Raw genomic sequence first — 22,116 nt, 5'->3', positions numbered from 1 at the left:
TTCTCGCTATAGCGCACTATTTCTATCATTGCCTGATTCGCACACACACACACACACACACACACACACACACACACACACACACACACACACACACACACACACACACACACACACACACACACACACAAGCCTCCCTCCAGGAGCCTGTCAGATGATAAAGAGATGTTGTCAGGGACTGATTAACAGCCTCCCAACTAAAAGCAAGTAAAACATCAAACGCACAAAGACCACACAGGGACTTGGCCTTATTTCTTTTCCTAATTTCTCCTCCATAAATCTTTCTCTCCCACTCCTTCTTCTTACTATTTTCCTTCTGTGTCGGTGTCAGAAGTATAGCGCGTGTATTTTTTGCCTGCTGGGGAGCTATTTGATTTGTTCTGCCGTTTTAGAGCTCATATTGTTTCTGGTGTATTGTTTTTATTATGACGGCTTTATTCATATCGGTGCCAGTGGCAGCCGGGGTCCCGGTCCCGAGTCACCGGGGAGGAGAGAGATAGGGACGGGGATAGAGCAATAAAGCAAGAATAAGCCACATCGGCTCGATACATGGCAAGGCCGTATTAGTGTGTGTTAGTCTATATGCGTGGCTGTGCTGACGTGGGTGGGATCGACAAAGTGCGAGTCTCAAATTATAACAAAAAGCTTTGCCCGATTTCCTTTGCAATCCCTCTGCCTGATCCCTGCACGCACAAACACACACACATCACACACTTGGCACTTGATGTTCATTAAAAAATGAGAGACAAGTGTGTAATTTGTCATTCGCCGCGGCCACAGACGAGGCACGGCGGCATGCGGGAGGAGGATCACTCCATCCATCACCGTGATAAAGTTAGACTGATGCATCATAAATCAGGGCCCCTTCCCCCCCCTTCAGTCATTGTTAGGATGACCCCTGGACAGGTAAGTCGCAACCAGTGGGACAAATCATCTTCCATCAATGAGTTAAAATATAATAAAATAAATAACATCAACAAGGTCTGACCGCAGCTGTCGGGTGTTTCTTTATGTGTGACGGTTTCACATCCAAGCAGCCACTTTGCTACGCTCCCACTCAGATCCTTTGTTTGTCCTATTTTTTTGCAAAGCGTCTGATTGACTCCAAGAAATGTACCATTTTTTTCTTAAATTTTAAAATTAAAAGACCATTAATTAAAAAGGGCCATAGGCAAATGAAGGAGTTTGGAGTGTGGATGAAGTCATTTTTGTGTAGCTGCCAATGCTAGCTAGTTAGCAGATTTTAGGTTGTTGGGTGTTTTAAAACAGTCTATAGTTTATCATAAAGGTAATGTTTGTCTATACAATTTATCCTTAACAACGTAACCAGCTAAGTTCTTTAGCATGCTAACACCTTTGTTTGCACTTTGCCAACGTAGCATCTACCATCATTTTCAGACTTCCTTTTTCCATGTACAATTTCAGGAGGCCAAATGGAAGAGTTAAGAGTATGTTTCTGTATCTCCTTATTGTTAGCACGGCAACTTGTTAGCATGGTAAAGTAGCCTATGCTACGGTAATGTGATAAGTGCATTGTGTGCTGTGCGGAATGGGAAGAACAGGAAACAGCCCCATTGACTTGGGAGCGTTTGCACCTTATTCTACAATGGTTAGCTCCTCTGCTAAAGACATACCAGATAAATGGAAATGTAGCCCAGCTAGCTTGCTTCTTTTATTAGGGTACATTTGTAGCCTCTTGCTAACAAGTTAAACATTAACCGTGCAAGATGTGCAGTTGGTTCTAAGCAGCTGCTTGCAGTTATTGTCTGTACGATATTACGAGCCAATATTTTATTCTGCTAACACGACTTGCCTAATATTTGGGTTTCTAACAACACACAAGCCACTCTAATTAACAGATTTTTTTTCTGGACCTTTGACAGGAACAGCTACATTCTGCTCATTGGCTGATGGCAGCATGCGAACATCCTACAACCACGAGGTCTTTCGTGTTCCGGGGATATTAATACACCACCACCACTGCAGTCAGACCACGTTGAACAAAGTGCAATTTTAAAAGGAGGAAAGGAACAAAGCAAGGACAGAAAGTGTGGAATCAAGAGGATGCTACTGACAAAATGTGAAGTCCATTTCTCCACTATGTTTCCTATAATTTAACAGCAATCAGTCCAGGATTGTTGGCAGGTCCATCGTATGTGAGCATGTATATGTGTGTGTGTGTGTGTCTTCTCTGTATCCTCTGTTCTATCCCCAGCTCAGGGAGGCAGATAGGAGCAGAAGGAGCAGCAGGGCGGCTTTAGGAGGGCCGGCGCCGAGGGATGGGGCCCCACCCGTACCAGGCGAGCCCAGGTTGGAGACGGTGGCCCTCTCCGAGTACAGTGGGATGACATCAAACTGGCCACCTTCATCGATCACCTCCTCTGTCTGCATCTGTTCCTCCTCCTCCTCCTCCTCACTCTCCACCACCTGACAGCGAGAAGATGGAGATAGTAGAAATCGGTTCTCAATTTGGATATTTTCATGTTCACAATGCTTATATAAAGAAACAGCAGCTACATGCATCTTACAACTAAATAAATAGTTCACCTACGCTCTCAAATGGTAAATAGTGAAGATCAGGTTTGATTTCTCTGAATTATTTGGGCAGATATTTGCGCAAGGCACTTGAGTATAATCTGGTGATTCATAATACGTAAACCATCATTTTTAATATAATTTTTAAATTTGAACTTGAATAGTAAACTCACGCTACGCCCTAAAGACATAGACTTTTGTGCTAGATATAAAAAAGAGGTACATTTGAACATGTTTAGAAATTGGTAATTACTAATTGGTATTTTCTTATTTGAAATTGGGTTTTAAGTTGATTAAACATAACTTGTAAGAAATGTATTTCTTGTTAAAAATTTAAAGAAAAAATAATGTAAGGGGCTGATGGGCAGGGTAATGAGAGGCACCTACATTCCAGCCAGAGGGCTCCATCAGCTCCAAGAGGAGAGCATTGGGATCAGTGGTGGGAAGAGACACACCTGGAGCTGATCAGCTCATCAGGCAGGTGAACAAAGGACAATCAGGGAAACTGATCTTGAGACATGCCTAGAGAGGAGTATATTCTCCCCAAGACCTCCAGGGTGTTGGATATAGTTGGAACCGCACATTCGGCCAGCGGCCGGTGGAGATAGTTCTGATTTTCTGGTTTATAATTGGACTCCTGACTGAGCTAGATTTTCTGCTTTGTTTGTGTATCTTTACGTTTGTTTAATTAAAGACCCTGCTTACAGCTGCTCTGACTCTGTCTTTGATTGCTGTTCTGCCACTATTTTCTTTGTCCTCTGTGCAATCCTGATACAAATGACTATGAGGTAAAGTACAGGTGATGTAAGGCAAAATACTCTGAAATACTGCATTGAACAAGCACATATTGAAACAAATGATCCTACGTTCTTAATACTAATACTAAATAAGCGGTGAGTGATGCATGATGTGAAGCCATTTTATAATGCCAAAGTATTTTGGAAGCCCTCAGCAGAATTTATTTCAACCACTAACATACACTTAACTTAATATAAAATGATAAAACAACCAATAAGTGCATATTTTTGCATGTAATTCTTTTGCAGGAAAATGTGAAAGACAGTGAACAGGCATACATTTTCTTTGCTGCTCCATATTTCAAAATGAAAATAAAGTTAATAATATAGATAATAACAAAATGATCAGCGTAATTTTGGGATGGTGTTTTCATTTTAGTGGGTAACCAAACTATGATCTTTCCATAAACGTAGCAAGGTTGATTTTGTGCTAACCAAACCTTCTACATAGCCTCGCCACATCATTGAACAGATTAATTTTCAGCAATGATTTTGAGGACTCGGACAGATGATTTCATTCTGCTGATCAGTCAAGTGTGTTTCCGAAGGGCAGTTACAAACAAGGTATTCTGTTGTTTCATTTGGAGGATTTTTTCTTTTATTCTTTCGTTGTGCTGCCAAGTGTAGATATTAGAAATAACACATTTTTAAATTGTAGAATTTAAAATTGTACAATATTACAACATGATTGAATCATTGACATTACTGTTAATGTTTTGTCATCACATTAATGTTTGTTTCGCTATAAAACACAATGTCCAATATATCATGCGTGTCAACGTGTGAGCACTTTGATTGAGATATGTCTCTTTTTAAAACTTTCAAGCTGTTGATAGAATATGATTCACTGCAGTGTTATGGGTGCTGACTGTTGAGGAAGCCCAGCTGTTCGCTCTCAATGATATGCACCGACATCTGGAGGAGCCCCAGGCCCGTGCTAGGTTATTGTGTGCAGATTGTTCTTCCACTGATAATAATACAGCACTCCATCATTTCATTGAAACTCTACATCTGATACCTGCTCATTTCATGTCGTTCAGATTTTGTTTTACTGACGTTTTTCGGCTCATTTTTAACTTTTCATCATCCAGTCTGACAGTCGCAGAAGTAAACAAGGCAGTTGTCTTGTTCTCCTTCAGGGTGCTGAGACAGAAGACGGTTAGGTTCTTCTTACTTTTGTAAAGTGATGTGAAATTAATTTAGTTCATTAGAGGTGAAAAAGATATATCTGATATGAATTGTGCGTTTGACAATGATTTAAAATGAAAGCCTGACCAGCAATAAGAGCACCTTCTTTCTCTGCAAAAAACTTTTCTCCAGCCTGCACAGTTATTCTTAGTCTCCATCTTGTACTGAGAGTCTTGTGACCTTTTCTTTGATCTGCTACTATTATAACACACTTGTGGGGGACAGAAAAAAGCCTGAAGAACATTATTAATATTTCTTTGAAGATAATTGGAAAGAAGGAGACATGCTTTTGGTTCTTTTTAGGACCAGCACATGTCCTGTGTACAGTGTTTTTTCATGCTGTCTTTTGCTGTAATAAGAAAATAGTTGTTATTGTATTTTGCTTTAGACCCCATTGCGACCTGCTATTGGTACGGTAAATTATAAATTGACTTTTTTTTTGTATAGCACCCTTCTAGTCTTCGGACCACTCAAATAGCTTTACACTACATGTCATCATTCACCCATTCACACACTGATGGCAGAGGCATCAGGACCATCCCATTCACACCACATTCATCCGCAATGCCTGCAAATGGCACGGGAGCAGCTTTGGGTCAAGTGTCTTGCCCAAGGACACATCCCCATGGACGTGCGGTAGTCATGTATGAAATAAAGTTATAGTCAACCACGCTCTTTTTCTTATACTTAACTAAATTGTTTGGTTGCCTTGATTTCCTGTGAAGACAGAAGATTATTTTGAAAAGACGCTACGAATGTAACAAGCGTATTTTTACACGCCATCACTGAGAGGTGCAAAACCGTTACAGAGTACCGATCTGGTACCGATATACAAGTTCGGGTATGAATCGATATCTGGAAGGAATAATGGTTTGGGAGCATCTCTGGTGTAAAGACACACAGAACACAATACAATCAGCATGTGACTGGATCAGATGGTCTGACTGGAAATGGGATTAGATTACAAATTATTACAAATTATTAAACATAAACAGAATAAGGTTATTATTTTTATTACTGAATGAACTGAGAACAGACAGAAAAGAGTGAATGAGTGAAAGAAGAAAAGGTAGGATTGGAGGACCCAAGAGAGGAAAGAAGTGGGGAATTTTGGGTAGGAAGAGAAAGAGCGGAGATACATATGGGCATGAATAAATTCATACTAATGAAGCCTGACTGATGCACTGCTTCCAACCAGCACCTCATCTAATCCACTCACTGGGAGAGAGACACAGACGGACACAGAGAGGGAAAGAGAGCGAGCGGAGGAGGGCAACTGAGGAATAGAGAGAGTTGGAATCCCCTCTTGTCTAGCGGCCCAGATTATCTCTGGCAGCGAGGCATGCTGGGAGCCACAAGCCACGGCAGATTGTGGTCCGGGCCAAGGTTACAGGAGCCAGCGCCGCGATTGGATTGGACGGCGTTTAACGGTCAGCGTTTCGGACGAGGGCAGCCAGGAGCTGCTCAAAAAACGTATGTGTTCGCAGCACATTTCACACGTCTGCCGCCGTCTGCACATTACCGAGCTGGCAGACTCAGACATGAGCCAAGAGGACTGGAATCAAAACACGTCTGGGCCAAGACTCGTCTGCCTGCCACAGACTGTGTGCAGCCTGATTGGTCAGAGAGGAGAGAGTCAGGATTGAACATTTGTTTGGTTGTAGTTGAAGTGTGACCCTGAACCCCTTCACCACCCACACTGCTCAGCACCAAACAGGACAACATGTGTATGAACTGAAGGATCAGTAGTTTAAGATAGGAACATTTTCACACTTAAACTGGCTAAATCTGAAAATGCTATTCCATCCATCCATTATCTTTTTTTAATGTTTCATCCACTTTTAATCAAACACAGCATTGATTAATAATGAGTACATGGTCACCTCATTGTTTGTAAATGTACCCACCACTCTTCTCATGTCATAGGAGTGATGTTTTGGGTTTACAGCTAAGTTCAATTAGCAGGTTTTGCTCTATGGTTCTCTTTTTGATGTTCCAAAATAAAATAAACACACAATAAAAATGAGGTTACTTTCATAAAGTTTTGACAGTATTTATTTTTATATACTTTGTAGTTTCTTTGTGTAATACTTTGGATTAAATTACAATTTTATGTATTTTGTACTCTATTCTATTATTGTACTATTTAATGATTACTTTATGTATTTTTTTTCATTTCTTTAGATCATACTTAATATATAAATGGTTTTTTGGCTTTCATTTATGTAAAGCACACTGGATTGCTCCTGTGTATGTAATGACAGTCAGGAGATAAAATCCTAGAGTGTGTGGTGTTGAAAGATTCTTGATGTTTGCCTTCTAATTCAGTTGCTAATTATGATTTTTCATAACTAGAATTGGGACACACACACACACACACACACACACACACACACACACACACACACACACACACACACACACACACACACACACACACACACACACACACACACACACACACACACACCATGTATTAAGGCAGGAGAACTAATGAGAACAAAATTGGCAGAACAAGCAGAGAACTAGTGCGATGTGCTGTGAGTGGGTCGCTTTTATTTTTTGAATGGTCTTGATCAGGTTTCAGTGCAGAGATCAGTTCACTTCACTCTGGTGCTCCTGTTCATCTCTCTGAGTTTACAGTCCTCATCCACAGGTTACATGTTGCACACATTGCAGCATGAAGAAAAAATCTTATTATTATAGTTATACGGGGGTTTCTGCAGTTGCTTTTTGTGTTAACCTAGTTCCTAGACTGGTTCCTAGACTATATATATATATATATATAGACTTTTGACCTGTGTTGTCTTTGCAGTTGGGAACACAATCATAAGTTCATTACCAGCTCTTCACAGTTGACCAAACTTAAAGAGTCAAGCACCTGATTGTAAGTAAGTGTGTTCAAACAAATGATCAGTACAGCTCCAGTGTAAATTTGCAGTTTGTTGGGTCTCAGCTTGAAATTAAGCTTCTCTCAGCTGTTGCTGAAAGATTGTGAAGTCTTTCTCACACATGCAGTCTACCCCTGAATAAGGAACATTTCCTGCATGGGGCCATGTGTGAACGTAAGCAGGGATCGATATTCTGTTTAATGTGTACGGGCAATTTCCCACCTCCAGATGTAGTAACATTTCAGGGAAAATGACGATGAATGGTGACAAATTAGTTATGGCTCTTAAAACCTCATACATCTTTGCTGTGAATGAAAGCAGTATGCACATAAAAGGGTTGCGTCCGTCTGACAAAGATGCTCTCACCTGGAGCGAGAGAGCCAATTACAAGACTCCACTGATGACGTATGTGAATCTGCAACTTGTTCACGGTTTAGCATTCACTCTATGGTTTAGCAGTCACGCTAATGCTTTCCCTTGTCTCACACACATGTTGAATATATTACATGTTACATAAACATTTTGAAGCGGACAAAACAGCTCCTCACCCACCATTTTCCTGAAAATAATAACAGACCCAAATAAGATCCCTATCTCCTTCTTCTTTTGTCGAGTTGTATTGGCTGCTGGCCTCCATAAGTTCTTGGAGACCCCAGCAGAGGGTAAAAATGGCGTATCGTTTTTTTATTTTTATATCAGGTATGCTCCAGGTTTGCAGGTGAATCTCTTACATCTTGTTTGAGCTATGAATAACTTAAACTGTATTCTTGACGCGTTTCCCATCGCCTGGACCTTAGCAGTCCTGAATAACACTGCTCCTGTTGGATCGTACGCCCTCTCTAGAATCTTTTGAAGGCTTGCCAAAGTGCTTTGATAACTTCATGCCCCAGAGCTGCTCCTTTGATCTTCAAATCTAATGCTGAATCACTATTGTGTTGTACTACCGCTGAAGAGAGGTTTGATCTTCTCATGTGGATGACAGCTGTTGATCTGATCAATCACAACTAATACTCAATGCATTTCTCTCTTTCCACCTTGCAACTTTCCTCATAACACGTCTGATGTTATGAGTAAATTGCATTGGTTCACTACCTCTTGTACTGTACGACAGTGGCTACCATTCAGAGCTGTGTTACACATACGCATCATATTAATCTTCTATTAGTGCTGACTAATATCCTCAGCACTTCCTGCTGCTTGCTGTTTCACAGTAAAAGCCTTCCAGTGGGCTTTCATCAAAGCTGTGCATTAACATTAACACACTGCACTCTTCATGTCAATAATTTTACGAGATAGTAATGCGTCTCTGAGGTCTTTAAAGGTATCCTTGAAGGTGAACCAATCATTATAGTGGATTCTGTATGTTAACTCAAACATATTGCACCTTGACGTATTTAAAGGTGCCCTGAGGAGCTTTCTGATAAACAAACAAAAGTTTGTCTTACGTCAAAATATTACTCACCAAAATACATGGGTGTATCCTTGAGCTCTAACATATGTGTTGAATGCATTTTCTTCCACATAAAACATTTGCAAAACAGATTTTTATTTTAAATCCTGCGTTAATTACATCCATGTTTACTTGCTATCAGTGTTCTTCTTCACTGCCTTTGCTGCAATGCAGCATATGTTGCCGTGTTACGGGTGCTTTTACATCAGTGAGATAATGGGAGGCCATTGGCAGAGTCTGCCACGTTAACTGTGTGTGAGCAGACATCTTTTGTTTTTTAAACAGCTCCATAGGGCTGGTAGAGATCAAAAACTCCACAGGGAACCCTTATTAGAAGTAATTTTGCTTTTTTTAATTCATGACTAATTTTGTTAGAACTCACAAACTCACATTTATGTGGTTTATTTGTTGTATTTGACTGCATTTCTGCCGAATTGCTTTTGCGTTGCTGTTGTGTTTGTTCTTTTTGACAATCAATTAATCGTTTCAGACAATTTTCATGAAAGAAATGTGGGGATTTTCTGCTCTTATTTGTAATAGATCACGGTAAATTGAATATCTTTTTGTTTTGGACTGTGAAAGACATATCTAAACGTTACTTTTAGCTCTGAAAAAATATGTAAACAAAATGTAAAATGGAGGACATGTGGTGGATTATTTGTTTTAACACATTTTGATATTTGAAAGATTTAGCAATTTATAGAGAAAATGTGTTAACACAAATTTAATCTTGCATTGTCACAAACCCAAAGTGAATAGTAACAGTAAAGTAATAAAACTGATAAAAAAAAAAGCACAGCAATGGAGATAAAATAAATTGAATAAATAAACAACATGCTGTGTGACAGTGACAAGATGAGCTCGAACCAAAGATAATAGAAAAGGCCTTGGGACAAAAGTCTGAGAGGTAATTTGAAATGTGGAGGCAACGTGCGGGATGAGCGGAGGTGGTACTCACGATGTTGTTGTGCTCAGGCAGGTGGTTGTGGCTCAGCAGCTCGTCCACCTGAACCAGCGGGGAGGGCCTGGGAGCCGGAGGGGGGGTGATGTCTGCAGGCAGGGAGTCGGGGCTCCCCATCCAACTGATAGAGTTACCTGCATGGAGACACAACCCCATCACTGCCTGTATGTGTGTGTGTGTGTGTGTGTGTGTGTGTGTGTGTGTGTGTGAGAGTGTTTGAGCCCTCCTGGCCCGCGTGCTGCGACGCTACATCTGAGTGGGCGTAAACCTACAGATCTATTTGGCAGCTTTATTGTCCGAGCTGTCGGCAGCTTGATGAATCACTGAGTTTTATGGGAAGTGCATTGACGCATTGATCCCAGCTTTAGTGTTTGGACATACAGGCTTCGGTGTGTATCGACGGCCGTATCGACAGCTGCTGTGATTGAGTGACAGCCGGAGGGGGCTTTACCCTCCGGCTCCTCTCCTCCCACCTCCTGAGCCCTGCAGAGGCCTGAAGCTGCAGATACACACTGTAAGACTCGTATGAATGCTGAGGCTGTAGCATGTAGCTGACACATAAAGAGGTAGAGTTCAGTTCATGCTGGGAAAGTCGCTGCAGGAACCAGCCACCCAGACAGATCCAGACGTTTGGATCCAAGACATTTTCTTCATTTATTCCCTTTGAGTTGTTCCTCAGATTGTCTTTGATGGTGACACATTAATTCTGTTTTCATAACTCTGGTCCTCAGATTCATTATTTAACACAGGGGTTATTAAAACAATATGGATAGCAGTATTGTTGGTAAATCTTTTAAATGTGACAAACAATCCCCAAAATTATAAATAATCAATTTATTTGGGGTGAAAAACGTCTGAAACGTGCCAGGGCATCATGAGACAGGAATACATACCATGAAACCATAAAAAAATGGTTATTAAAATAGAAAATAAGTTCCTTTAAATTATATTATTGTTTGGGACTTAAAGGAATTCTTTCAACTTTATTTACACAAATATCCTTTGCACCAAGAACGAGTTGATGTACTACATTTAGGAAAATATTAGCACTCTCCTTTTTGAGTGAGATGAGAAGATTGAAACAAATCTCATGTCTGTGTGTTGAGTACAGAGCTGGAGTCAGGATGTTATAGTTTAGCTTAGCATAAAGACTGGAACCAGGTAGCCTGACTCTGTCTAAAGTAAAGAAAACAAAAACTCCTAGCAACAGTCTAAAGCTCACTGATTACATCTATTTTATTTAGTCTAAACACAAACAAAGTTGGAAAATAATGTTTCCAAAATATTTCTTGACAAACATAATAATTGTATCATTCCAGCACTTATATGCATGTCTCCGGATACAGTGTTTGATGCCAGATACGATTATTGAGCGCAGGTTTAGGTTTGGCTCTCTGTACGGACACACTGGTACCAAAACTGGCAACCTAACTGTTATAACAAGACTCCGTTAAGCTGTGCAGAGTCATAGTGCCCGACTGTTGTTTGTCACAAAAATAGTTCCAGCATTGAAAAAGATGGCAAATTTGTGAGCTTTAAAGGTGATAATCGATGTGTTTTTGAACTTTGGCCGGAGTAGCTGTTTCCCCTTTATGCTAAGCTAGGCTAACCACAGCCTGGTTAAATCCAGTCACCAATAGCACGTTATCGCAACTCGCTACTTTTTTTTAAATTGACCAACAGAATGAGGAATGTGGTATGCTTGGCCATTTTTTCTCACTACATGTGTTGCTTAAGACTGAAACCTTGATGTATCAGTTTTCTATGGGTAGATTAATGTACATGTACAAGTTTCACCTCCTCAGTACAGTCTTGCTCCTTTTTGTCTGATTTTCACCAGACGTTTTTAATAACATCACTATAAAAACAACAACAATAAAGATGAGCAGAGGGCCCTTATTGAATCCCAGTTCTTCCCACTCTATGTGAATTAGTGTACACAAGTATCCGTCAGATGCAGTGCACATAGTAGAATCCACATGGCATTTTAATTAGATTTTGCCTATAGAGTCTCAGACAGCCACCAGCTCTCCTATCCTGAAATACTACCCTGCCCAAAGTCGTTTATAAATTATTTTGAGGTAATTTCATTAAATGCAGATTTTTGTGATATTGTGCTATATGGTGCATACTCCCAAACAAATTTGCAATTCATCCAAAATGACCTCAATCAAACTGGCACACTAAAAACTAAGAGCTCTGGTGGCCCGTGGTGGCAGCTGCCCACTTTCGCCAGTCAAGTCATTCTCAATCCCAACTCTTCACATACAGCAGATTGCTCAGTGGCCCTTCGCCTCAAACTGTGACTCTCTAGGTATCCATTTAGTGTCAGTTCTGAACGGGTCATGGAACATACAATTTCCCCCTTTACATGCACACAGTCCGTTTTCTAAATACCTTCCAAAGTTTACTTAGTTTTAAGGTTACCTTAAGCAACATAAGTGCTTTGTTAGGTTTAGTAAAAGATCATGGTTTGGGTTAAAATAAGTACGTCTCTTGAGGGGAAATAGGTACGTTTGTTACGTAACAATACTAAGGTAGAATAAGAAAACATCGACTTTGTTTCACATTGAATGCTGTCTCCTGGGTGAAAGTCCTGTGTTTGTTTGACCCACCCAACCTCCCCTCCTGTGCACCTTACAGACTCGCTCTTTATTCTTCGCCATTGCTCTGAGTATCTAATAACGATACAGATTTACTTTGGTGTTACTTGAAAGCCTGGTGTGTCTCATAAAGACGCTTTAGGTTCCCTCGGTGCCTTGGTACAAAGCGTCGGAATTTGACGAGTTGGGAGTGGGAACGGGTTGCTAAATTGGTAACCTAGCCATAACAGTTTGGATTAGAATCAAGATTTATTTTGTTTGAGAAAAATGTGGTATTAAAATGGTTAAGCAGTCAATACATCAACTGCAAATCCAACAAAAAAATATGATAATAAGGATAATGAACTCTCTGAAATCAGATGAAAATATCATCACTTTACAACATTTGAACATAGAGTGTAGACTCACGCAGGCAGGTGTTGTGGGTGAACATGCGCTGCAGTCTCAGACAGTCCTGCCACTGGTTGCCACTGCCTTCACAGTTACACCACAGCGACACGTCTGCAGAGCTGTTGCTGATGTAGTTGGGTGTCATGATGGTACCTACAGGTTTAGAGGGGTCAAAGTTGGCAAATGTTAGCTTGGGCACAAGTAAGAGGACCACCGTGTTTTACTTTACTGTTAATAAATCTGTATCACAGTATCTCAGAGACGGAAACACAAACGCCAGATGCAAAATTGGCCTGGAAACCTCTGTTGGCTTCTACACTGCATTTTACTTTGAGCAATTTGGGAGGAAAATCAGCTAAATTGCTTCACCGCACGACAGAGAGGAGGATGCTGTTCTTCTACTTCAAACAAAACTGAAACATAGCCTGTAGAAAAACATGATGTAGACTCTGTGACTTCTCCTAGGGGAGCTGAAGGGACATTTTGAAGTCCGGAGTTGGTGTTTTTCTTCTGCTCAATGCCGTCTTGGCAACTTTTAGAGGCAGAAAGCCAATATTTTGACAATGTGTTGAAGTCTGGATGGAGCTGAGGTAGCAAACACCATAGCTGAGTGCACACACTCAGCTATGATGGTGGTGGTGGGGGGGAGAAAATCATGTCTGTGCATTAACTCCGAAGTTGGAGCTGGGTCAATTAACCTAGCTTAGCATGAAGAAAACACTTAAAGGAGAGGGAAACAGCTAGCTTGGCTCTGTTCACATTTCAACAATACACCTACCAGAAACTGTAATGATCACTAATTAACATGTTGCATGTCATTTGTTTAGTAATTTTGTAGTCGTAACAACTGTAGGGTGCCTAAGAAAAAACAATATTTCTAATATGTTTCCAAGAAAACAATTTCCTGCACTCACATTGTTTGATTATCTTTGGCAGCTAACCTTGTGGATTATGCAGGTTGTGCCTTTAAGAAAGCTATCCATCATTGTCAGAACAACAGAGCCAATCACTGCCTTTCTATCCACATTTCTTGTCAGCTATCCTCACTTTCTATCTTGTCCAATCACCTCGCTTACACACTTCCTGCTTCTCATTCCTGCTTCTCCCTACACCACATTGCTCTCCAGTTCCACTCATCCATCCTTCCACTCATCCACTCTGTCCCATTCTCTGCGGCCACTTCTATTTGGAGACTTGTGCTTTGTTAGTTCTGTTACAGCGGTTACTCATTTTACAAATTCAAGGTTTAAACATAACTCCTTTGTCTTTTTTCTTAGTCCTTCTCTTCATGCTAGCCAGCATGCACATGTGCTCATATGATGTGTCTTACAGCAACAAGTGTTATACACAAGCTGATGGTTTGGGCTACTATGTATGGAAATTTATTCATGATAGAAAATAACTGAAAAAAGAAAGAAAATCTAGCTGGAATCAGCATGCCAGTCTAAATAAACTTAATACGAAATTCAAAAATTCCATGTGGCGCTATTTCCCCGGTTTACAAAAGTGTTAAGCCTTGGTTCCAATCATTCTACAATTGAAGGTTTACATCCATCTAGCATTATACGCATGCACAATTCCCAATCCACACTCCATTCCAGTTGCTAGCGGTAATGCACTATAACGTAGTTTGACAGGAATTCAACAGTCTATGTATTCCTTTAAAATTCTATAATTGGGATAACTGCGGATCTCCTTGCAAAATCACTAAAACAAGCATCCATTTCGTTATCTTCTTTCTTTTGGCAAACCAGCGAAAGATGCATACGCCACCAACTGGACTGGAGTGTGAAAATAAACTGGAGCATAAACAGGGATATAAGCCATAGGGTACACAGCTTTTTGTTCCAGGCTATAAACCTTTCTGCTGTAGGGCAGAACAGCAGTTTGGCATTTTAACATGGGGGTCTATGGGGATTGACTCCCTTTTGGAGCCAATAACCTGCAGTTTGTAGAACTTCTGCATTGGCTTTATTTTTCAGCCTTAGATGCTGCCACCTGGGGTTCGCACTGACCCTCGCCGAAATGGCCACTCAAGGCAGACCCTGGTGTATATGAAAAGTGGATGTATTGTTGACATATGTATGTAGCCTAGTAGCTTAGCTATTAAGCTTAGAAGATTGGTTTCTGATTGGTAGATGACTTCATGAAGTAAGGGATTGAAATAAACAGAAGAAAACAAAGAACTTGTTGGTGGTTTCTTTCAATTGGTTCTCGATACTGCCACCTTCAATGAGAAACACTGGAAGTAGCCTGCTCTACAATAAATTAGATGGTCGGATCCAACAGGATCTTGCTTTATTTCCTGGTCAAATGCAATAGTGAAAGCTCTGCTCTGAGGTTCGATCTGACCGCCAACATCAGTTGTGATTACATTACTGCTCTCTCTTGCTCTTCTGAGCTGACATCTTGGCTTTTAGATTGGCTACCATTATAACTGTTTGCCTGCTCAGTAGCGCTACCTCTAGTAATTCTACTTGGCAGATGTCAGTTGTTGATCAGAAATTAAATTACTGCCAAATTATATTTCATATCAAGTGCCCAAGGCCTCTCGATTTTTAAAATGTCCTACAGACAAACTCTGTAATATGTCAAAAAAAAATCCTCTCCTAGAAGTTATGTTATGGTGGAAGTAAAATGCAGACTATTCCTCATGAAATTCACATCACTCCTCCTTTTCTAACAGCTCCCCCTGCATCCCGTACCGATGAGTCCAGCGTAGGCTCGGAGGCACAGGCCGGCTGAGTCTTTCAGACAGCCGCTGGGTGTCAGAGGAGATGGCTGGCAGTTATTAAGGAAATCCGCCAGTCTGGACCTGGCAACAACACAAACAACAACTCAACATCAAACACAAGAAGTGGGCAGGAAATCAGGATGTGCATGTTAGGGTGTGTTTGCGTGCATTTCAATTTGGGTTTAAGAGATGTAGGTTTTCAGTCCAACACCGGTTTACATAGGACTTTTGGATTTATTTTAATATACATAAATTTGTCTTAAGTATCACTGTTTTCTCTTTACATAGAATATTACAGGATGGGAGAGCCAGTCAAACCGTCAAAGCACACTAAAACTAATCAGCAGTCATTGCATGCAATTCGAAGTCATACAACTATTGACAGAAGACATGTGAATCTCCAAGAATCATTTGCACAGAATGAACTTTGACATATGAATTGGAGTGAACAAATAGCAAACCATTGTAATAACAGTGCCGAGTTCTAATTCAATTCAGACAGAATTCAGTTTTCAAAAAAGCAACAGGATTTTCTTTGCACTAATCACTTTCAATAGAAGCCGGTCACATGAAGCTACTGGCGGCAGACACTTCTCTAATGCAATGCAAAGTTTAGCTGACCTCAACTTTTTTCAGTGATCGATGGTGAAGCATCACCCGATCATATTTTTTTTGTTTCACCATTTCTGGTCCACTTCTCCTTCCCTGCAATTCCATTTATTTAAAAATAAAATGTAAGAAAGACAAGCTGAAGTGCTTCTTAACCCTTGGTTGGCATAATCATGTTTTTATATAGCACTGGGAACTGGCTTATAGCAAGAATAGGTTTTCTTCCATTGCTTTAGATGGAATGGAACAGGACTTGTGGGGAAGGGATCTGAAATGGTGAAACAAAAACATTGGTTGACACTTTGCCGTGTCATTGCCCGTCACGCAGTAACCAGTGTTGAGCCTACATTTTTAGCTTCATATCACCGGCTTCGATTGAACATGACTTAAAACCTTTTGCTTTGTCACTCATAGTGTGAACATAAGGCAACAGGGAGCCGGAGAGGCCCAAACAGTATATACACTCCTCCTTCAAAGTATAAACTGCTCCACAAATAATGTTAGAAAATCTAAAATAATTGAATGTATTACAATCTAGAATGTATTATGCTAGTTTGCTGCTTTGGAGGATTATTTGCTGCTATTTAAAACTTTTCGCTCTTGAGCGTTCATTCTACAACATAAGCCTGCCACCTGAAGTAGCTCACCAACAAGCCCTTCGGATAGCTACTGAGTGTCCAGCACTGCCTATTTACCAGATACGGATGAATTTTGCTGTACATGCAACAGTGGCTACATGCATTCAGTAGCCGGATGATGTGAATAAGATCAAATATCTTTGTATCAGTATGCAGGCTATGTTACGTATCATTGCTATCAACTATCCAATAAATATGTACTCAAGCTGCCTAAAATCAGAATCAGCAGGTCAGACTTAAAAAAACAACCAAAAATGTAAAACAGCCGAGAAAATTGCAATCGGTGCATCTCTAAAACTGCCTTATATAATGTCATTATATAGCCTTTTAAATAACAGCATCAGCCCCCTACATCGGTCTGGGCGTCACGTCTAACCTGCAGAGGTCGTCTCGGCGGCAGAAGCTCTGCTGGTGGAGGCAGTTGGGTTGCAGACCCTCCATCTCCTGGTAGGAGCAGGAGGGTACGATGGTTTTCCTCCTCCTCTCACCACACAGGGTGTTGGTGCAGGGGCAGAAGAGGACGCCCAGGCTGTACTCCTCTGGCACCCGCTCCAGGAAGCGACGCAGGCCCCTGTGGCACTTGTGCTGGTTGCATCGGTTGGTCCCAGGCATCCGTTTGGTGCAGGCCAGGACATACTCCGATCGCAGAGAGCCGCACTTCTCGTACAGGCCACAGTCCTGTGCTGCCTTCAGGCACTGGTTCTCGTCATCCAGTTGCATGAAAGATGAAGCTGAAGGGGTTTGGGGAAAAGCCGAATTAGGTGAACGCAGGGCACCAGTGTGTGCAGAAAGTTGTGCAGAGTGCCAAAAATGGAAGTGCCGAACCTCATACGATAATTGCGACAGTACATTTTGCAGCTTAGCCTGTGAGTTGCAGCAGAAGTAAACATACTACATATAATGTGTAGACTGTTGAAGATGGAACAAAAAAACTACAAAAAAGGGACAGACAAGTAATCAACAATCAGATTCAGAGTTAGTGTCGTCTCACAATGCACTGTCGCACAGTAAAGGTTCACAGATCCAAGACACCTCTGAAAGAAAGGACGCTTTAAGAAACATTGTATGCTCAGCGTTTGAGTGTAAAAAAAAAAAGGACAATTACTTGACTAAGTGCTATTTAACTGTGTTTTTCTTAAATACTATAGCCTCTTACTTTATGATGATCATCATCCTTCCTCCATAGCACCATGATTTGGTGTTTGTAGAGGAGGGGTACATTTTACCATTTGCAGACTGGGTAAGAGTAGGAATCCCAGAAGAAGAGCCTCATGAGTGAATTGAAATAATAATAGATTTGACAAAAAAATAAGTCCTAGTGCCGGGCCCCAGACACCTGGCAGAGGTCTCCACAGGCCTGTTCTTTTGGGAACCTAACACGTTTTGGGACAGAAATGTAGAGTTACTTTGTCCTGATGGTGGTGGTAAGGGAAAGCTCATCTTATCTCCAAAATTAAAACGTGTTCAACCTATATATTGTTTCTGCATATGCCTATGCTCAGTAAACCTTATGGCTGCCTAAAAAAAAAAAAGGCAAAGAAACCCAGTCAAAATTTGGTCAAAGAAACGTTGGCCATATGGTGAAGGAAAGGAAAAGTCTGTTTTTCTCGCAGGCCTCTATGGCAAACAAGAATCATTATAAAAAAAAGGCTTGATGAATTGACGCAAATGGGCTCTAATAAAAACTTCTGCATAAACAGTCTCACAAAGCTGTTGAGTACGGAGGGGTTTTAAAAAGTAAGGTTTTAGTGAAGATGCACGTGTTTGGAAGGTATTAAGCATACTACTCGACAAATGAGACTTAGATTATGCTATAATTGTCGGAGAGTTTGTAAATGGATATTTTGATTAGTTTTGCTGTTGTTAAATTCAGCCCCCATTTACCTCATTTCAAGACTTTTCTCATTTTTTTAAATTCTCCATTTAATTCAATTCAATTCAGTTTATTTTGTATAGCCCAGAATCACAAATTACAAATTTGCCTCAGAGGGCTTTACAATCTGTGCACATGCGACATCCTCTGTCCTTCCCTCACATCGGCACAGGAAAAACTCCCCTAAAAAAACCTTTAACAGGGAGAAAAAAGGAAGGAACCTATGGGAGAACGACAGAGGAGGGATCCTTCTCCCAGGATGGACAGAACGCAACAGATGTCATGTGTACAGAATGAACAACATAACAGTGGAGGCATGCGAGAAAAGCAACATTTTCTTCAAGAATTCAAGATAACACGTGGTGGTACATTGTATTAAAATGGTAATCTTGTGGGGGAGGTATTCCTTTAAGGAAATTTAAAAAGCGCTAGTCAAAGAGATCTTTGGGTGTGATAGTTGAGGAAAGATTCATCAATAGAAATCATCCTCTGGATTTAGCTCTCAACCCAAGTGTTGGCTTCAATCCTTGGGCTCCACTTCCAGTGGGGCAAAGGAAATGTAATGACTTTGTGCAACCATTGACTGCAGTGTTCAAATCCAGCCCAGGGCATTCCTTGAGTTCCTTAAAAGTATTCTAATATTTTCTGGCCTCACAACTGAAAAACAAACAAATCAACAGCTAGCTAAATTTACCCAGGTTACCCAGCCCCATGTACAAGAACAAAGTCTAAGGGTGTCCTCAGCTGGCCACTAGTTATTATATCTTTATTGATTGATACATAGTGATAAACAGGTCTGATTATTTCTGTGTGTGTGTGTGTCTGTGTGTGTGATTGCGTCAAGAGTGCGTGTTACCTGCCACTAAGGAGGCCATGCGAGTATCCATTAGTGTGTCGTCATAGGGAGATATTTCCAGCTCATCTTCCCCTGGAGAAAAGGAACACACAAACATTGGCAAACAATGGAGTGATCACTTAAAATATGACCAACAGTAGCTTGGAAGGAACAAATGTTAGACAAATAGCAAAGGGTGATAGCAGTGGCAAAGAGATGTGATAGAAACTCAATGTGAGCTCCCTAAAATGCAAAGGAAGGATATAATCAAGATAATCTGGAATGAAGCAATAAAATGAGTTGAAAGATGGATAAAACCAAAGCATTTCTATGTTTTTCATGGTTTGCCATTTAATATATTTAGCCAAAAATTTAAGTAGTTTAAGACTAGAAAGTTTGATCCTGGTTTTAAAATTGCAACACTTTCCTTGAAAATAACAAGGGGATTCTAGTTAGTTATGTCATTGCACAAAGTATCAAGATAACACGTTATGAAGTAATAAGTAAGCAATACAGGAAAGAGATATAGTACCTGGGTGTTCACTTGAACAATAAACTGGACTGGACTAATCATACAAATGCACTTTATAAAAAGGGTCAGAGCAGACTGTATCTGCTGAGGAGACTGAGGTCCTTTGGAGTGCAGGGAGCACTCCTGAGGACCTTTTTCAACTCTGTGGTGGCATCAGCCATTTTTTATGCAGTGGTCTGCTGGAGCAGCAGCATCTCAGCAGCTGACAGGAAGAGACTGAATAAACTTGTCAGGAAGGCCAGCAGTGTGCTGGGGTGTCCACTGGATACGGTGGAGGTGGTGGGAGACAGGAGGATGATGGCCAAGCTGTCATCCCTGATGAACAACACCTCCCCCCCATGCAGGACACCCTGGCAGCTCTGTGCAGCTCCTTCAGCCACCGGCTGCTTCACCCCCGGTGTGTGAAGGAGAGGTATCACAGGTCCTTCCTTCCTGCTGCTGTCAGGCTGCACAACCAGCTCTGCTCCCAGCAGACCACATGACACATGACACATGACACGTGCAATACAATACACTGTGCAATTATAGCCACAATAGTTTTTTTCTGTCTGTACATATAATATTTCAGTTATTGTTGATTTTCTACTGTTTTTTATTGCTTATTTATAATACTTGTTTTTTATTTCATCTTTATTTTTATCTTGTCTTTCTTTTACTATGTCTCTTGTGTGCACTTTACCCTATGCTGCTGTAAGCCTACAAATTTCCCCGCTGCGGGACTAATAAAGGATTATCTTATCTTATCTTATCTTATTTTATATGACAGTGGTGGAAAGTCTTCCAACGATACGAGGATCATGGGCGTAAACATGAGTCATCTGCAACATCAACATGTCCAGATGGTTCAAATCCCCCACCAGAATAATGGAGTCATGCATGTGAATGATTGATAACAGATCAAACCAAGTTAAAGTTGCCTCACCAACACGCTGCTCTGTGTAAACTATTCTGTGACATGTTCTGTTCTATCTAAAAATTAAGTTCTCACTGTATTTTCTGACAGTTCACTGCATTACATTGACATTTACTTTATAAAAGCTAATTAGAAGAACAAAGGCCTCCCCCATGCCACCCCATGCCCTGCAGAGGGGTCCTTCAAGTAAAACCTCCCCTTTGCACAGCCTCTATGAGTCTTCCATGAATAACCCCCCAGGTTCTTAAGCCATCACGCATCTTATCACTATGCACGTTTTGCTTTTTGCGTTTCATTTCATGCCATAGCAATAGAGACCGATGCAATCGCTCCGGAGGTCAGGTGACGTAGTGTAAATAGCAAGAAAGTCTGGATAGGGAGGAGGTCGGTGTCGATGGGTGGGTGAAACAGATAAGCTATCTTCAAACCAAAAGTCAAAGTTTGAGTTTTTTACAGCAACTACCTAACTTATGTATGTAATTTACCTAACAAATATCCCTATTTTAACCTGAACAACAATCTCTTCTTAAAACCCAACCAAATGGTTTTGTTTGGTTTCGCTTCAACCAGATGTACAACTGTGTAAAGTACGACTGTGCGTCCTTATGTGATGATTTAAGAATGATAACGGGGAGTAAAATGATAGGCGAAGGCCTAAACACTGCCTAAAAATGTCCTTAAAAGTGGCATGCTTTTCACAAGACTTCCATGAGATCATGATGGCATGCAAAATCGTGAAAAGGAGGCCCTGAATTTAGCACTACACAAGTGACAAATTCAGTCATTTAAAAAAAAAAAATTCAACATATTGGGAAAAACACTTACGCCAAGAATGAGATTAGAAAAAGCAATATCAATCCGATATTTCTGTGTTAAGTCAAGCTAAAGAGCGAACGCAGTTAGCCTAGCTTAGCATAAAGACTGGTTACGATGGGAAACAGCAACCCTTGCTCCGTCTGAAGTAAAAAATAACGATGCCAACACCTCTATGGCTAACAAATTAGCATTCACATCCCATTTGTTTTGATTAACCAAACAGACACAGACAAAAATGAAGGACTATAAATACAGTTTAGTGTTACTTGGAGTATGTTTTTTTTGCTTGGAGAGGCTAATCACCCCCCAGCTCAAGCTCTACTTAATGCACATATATATATAAGAGCAGTA

General features: G+C 40.8%; 1 protein-coding gene across 1 annotated transcript in view; it reads right to left on the bottom strand.

The window, feature by feature from the left end:
* Window positions 1–2,186: 2,186 nt before the first annotated feature.
* The window catches only part of gfra3 (GDNF family receptor alpha 3), a 43,525-nt gene continuing 23,595 nt past the window's right edge, over window positions 2,187–22,116 (bottom strand). The window contains exons 5-10 of the mRNA XM_054598168.1: window positions 19,526–19,597; window positions 17,173–17,527; window positions 15,521–15,630; window positions 12,834–12,968; window positions 9,820–9,956; window positions 2,187–2,427 (exon numbers count right to left, since the gene is read on the bottom strand). Coding sequence (XP_054454143.1) covers window positions 2,206–2,427; window positions 9,820–9,956; window positions 12,834–12,968; window positions 15,521–15,630; window positions 17,173–17,527; window positions 19,526–19,597 — 1,031 coding nt within the window. The 3' untranslated portion in view covers window positions 2,187–2,205. The remainder of the gene's footprint in view (window positions 2,428–9,819; window positions 9,957–12,833; window positions 12,969–15,520; window positions 15,631–17,172; window positions 17,528–19,525; window positions 19,598–22,116) is intronic.

This window comes from Anoplopoma fimbria, chromosome 4 (genome assembly GCF_027596085.1).
Source record: "Anoplopoma fimbria isolate UVic2021 breed Golden Eagle Sablefish chromosome 4, Afim_UVic_2022, whole genome shotgun sequence".
Lineage (NCBI taxonomy): Eukaryota > Metazoa > Chordata > Actinopteri > Perciformes > Anoplopomatidae > Anoplopoma > Anoplopoma fimbria.
The sequence above is the reverse complement of the archived record's forward strand: the minus strand, read 5'-3'. Positions and strand labels throughout refer to the sequence as shown.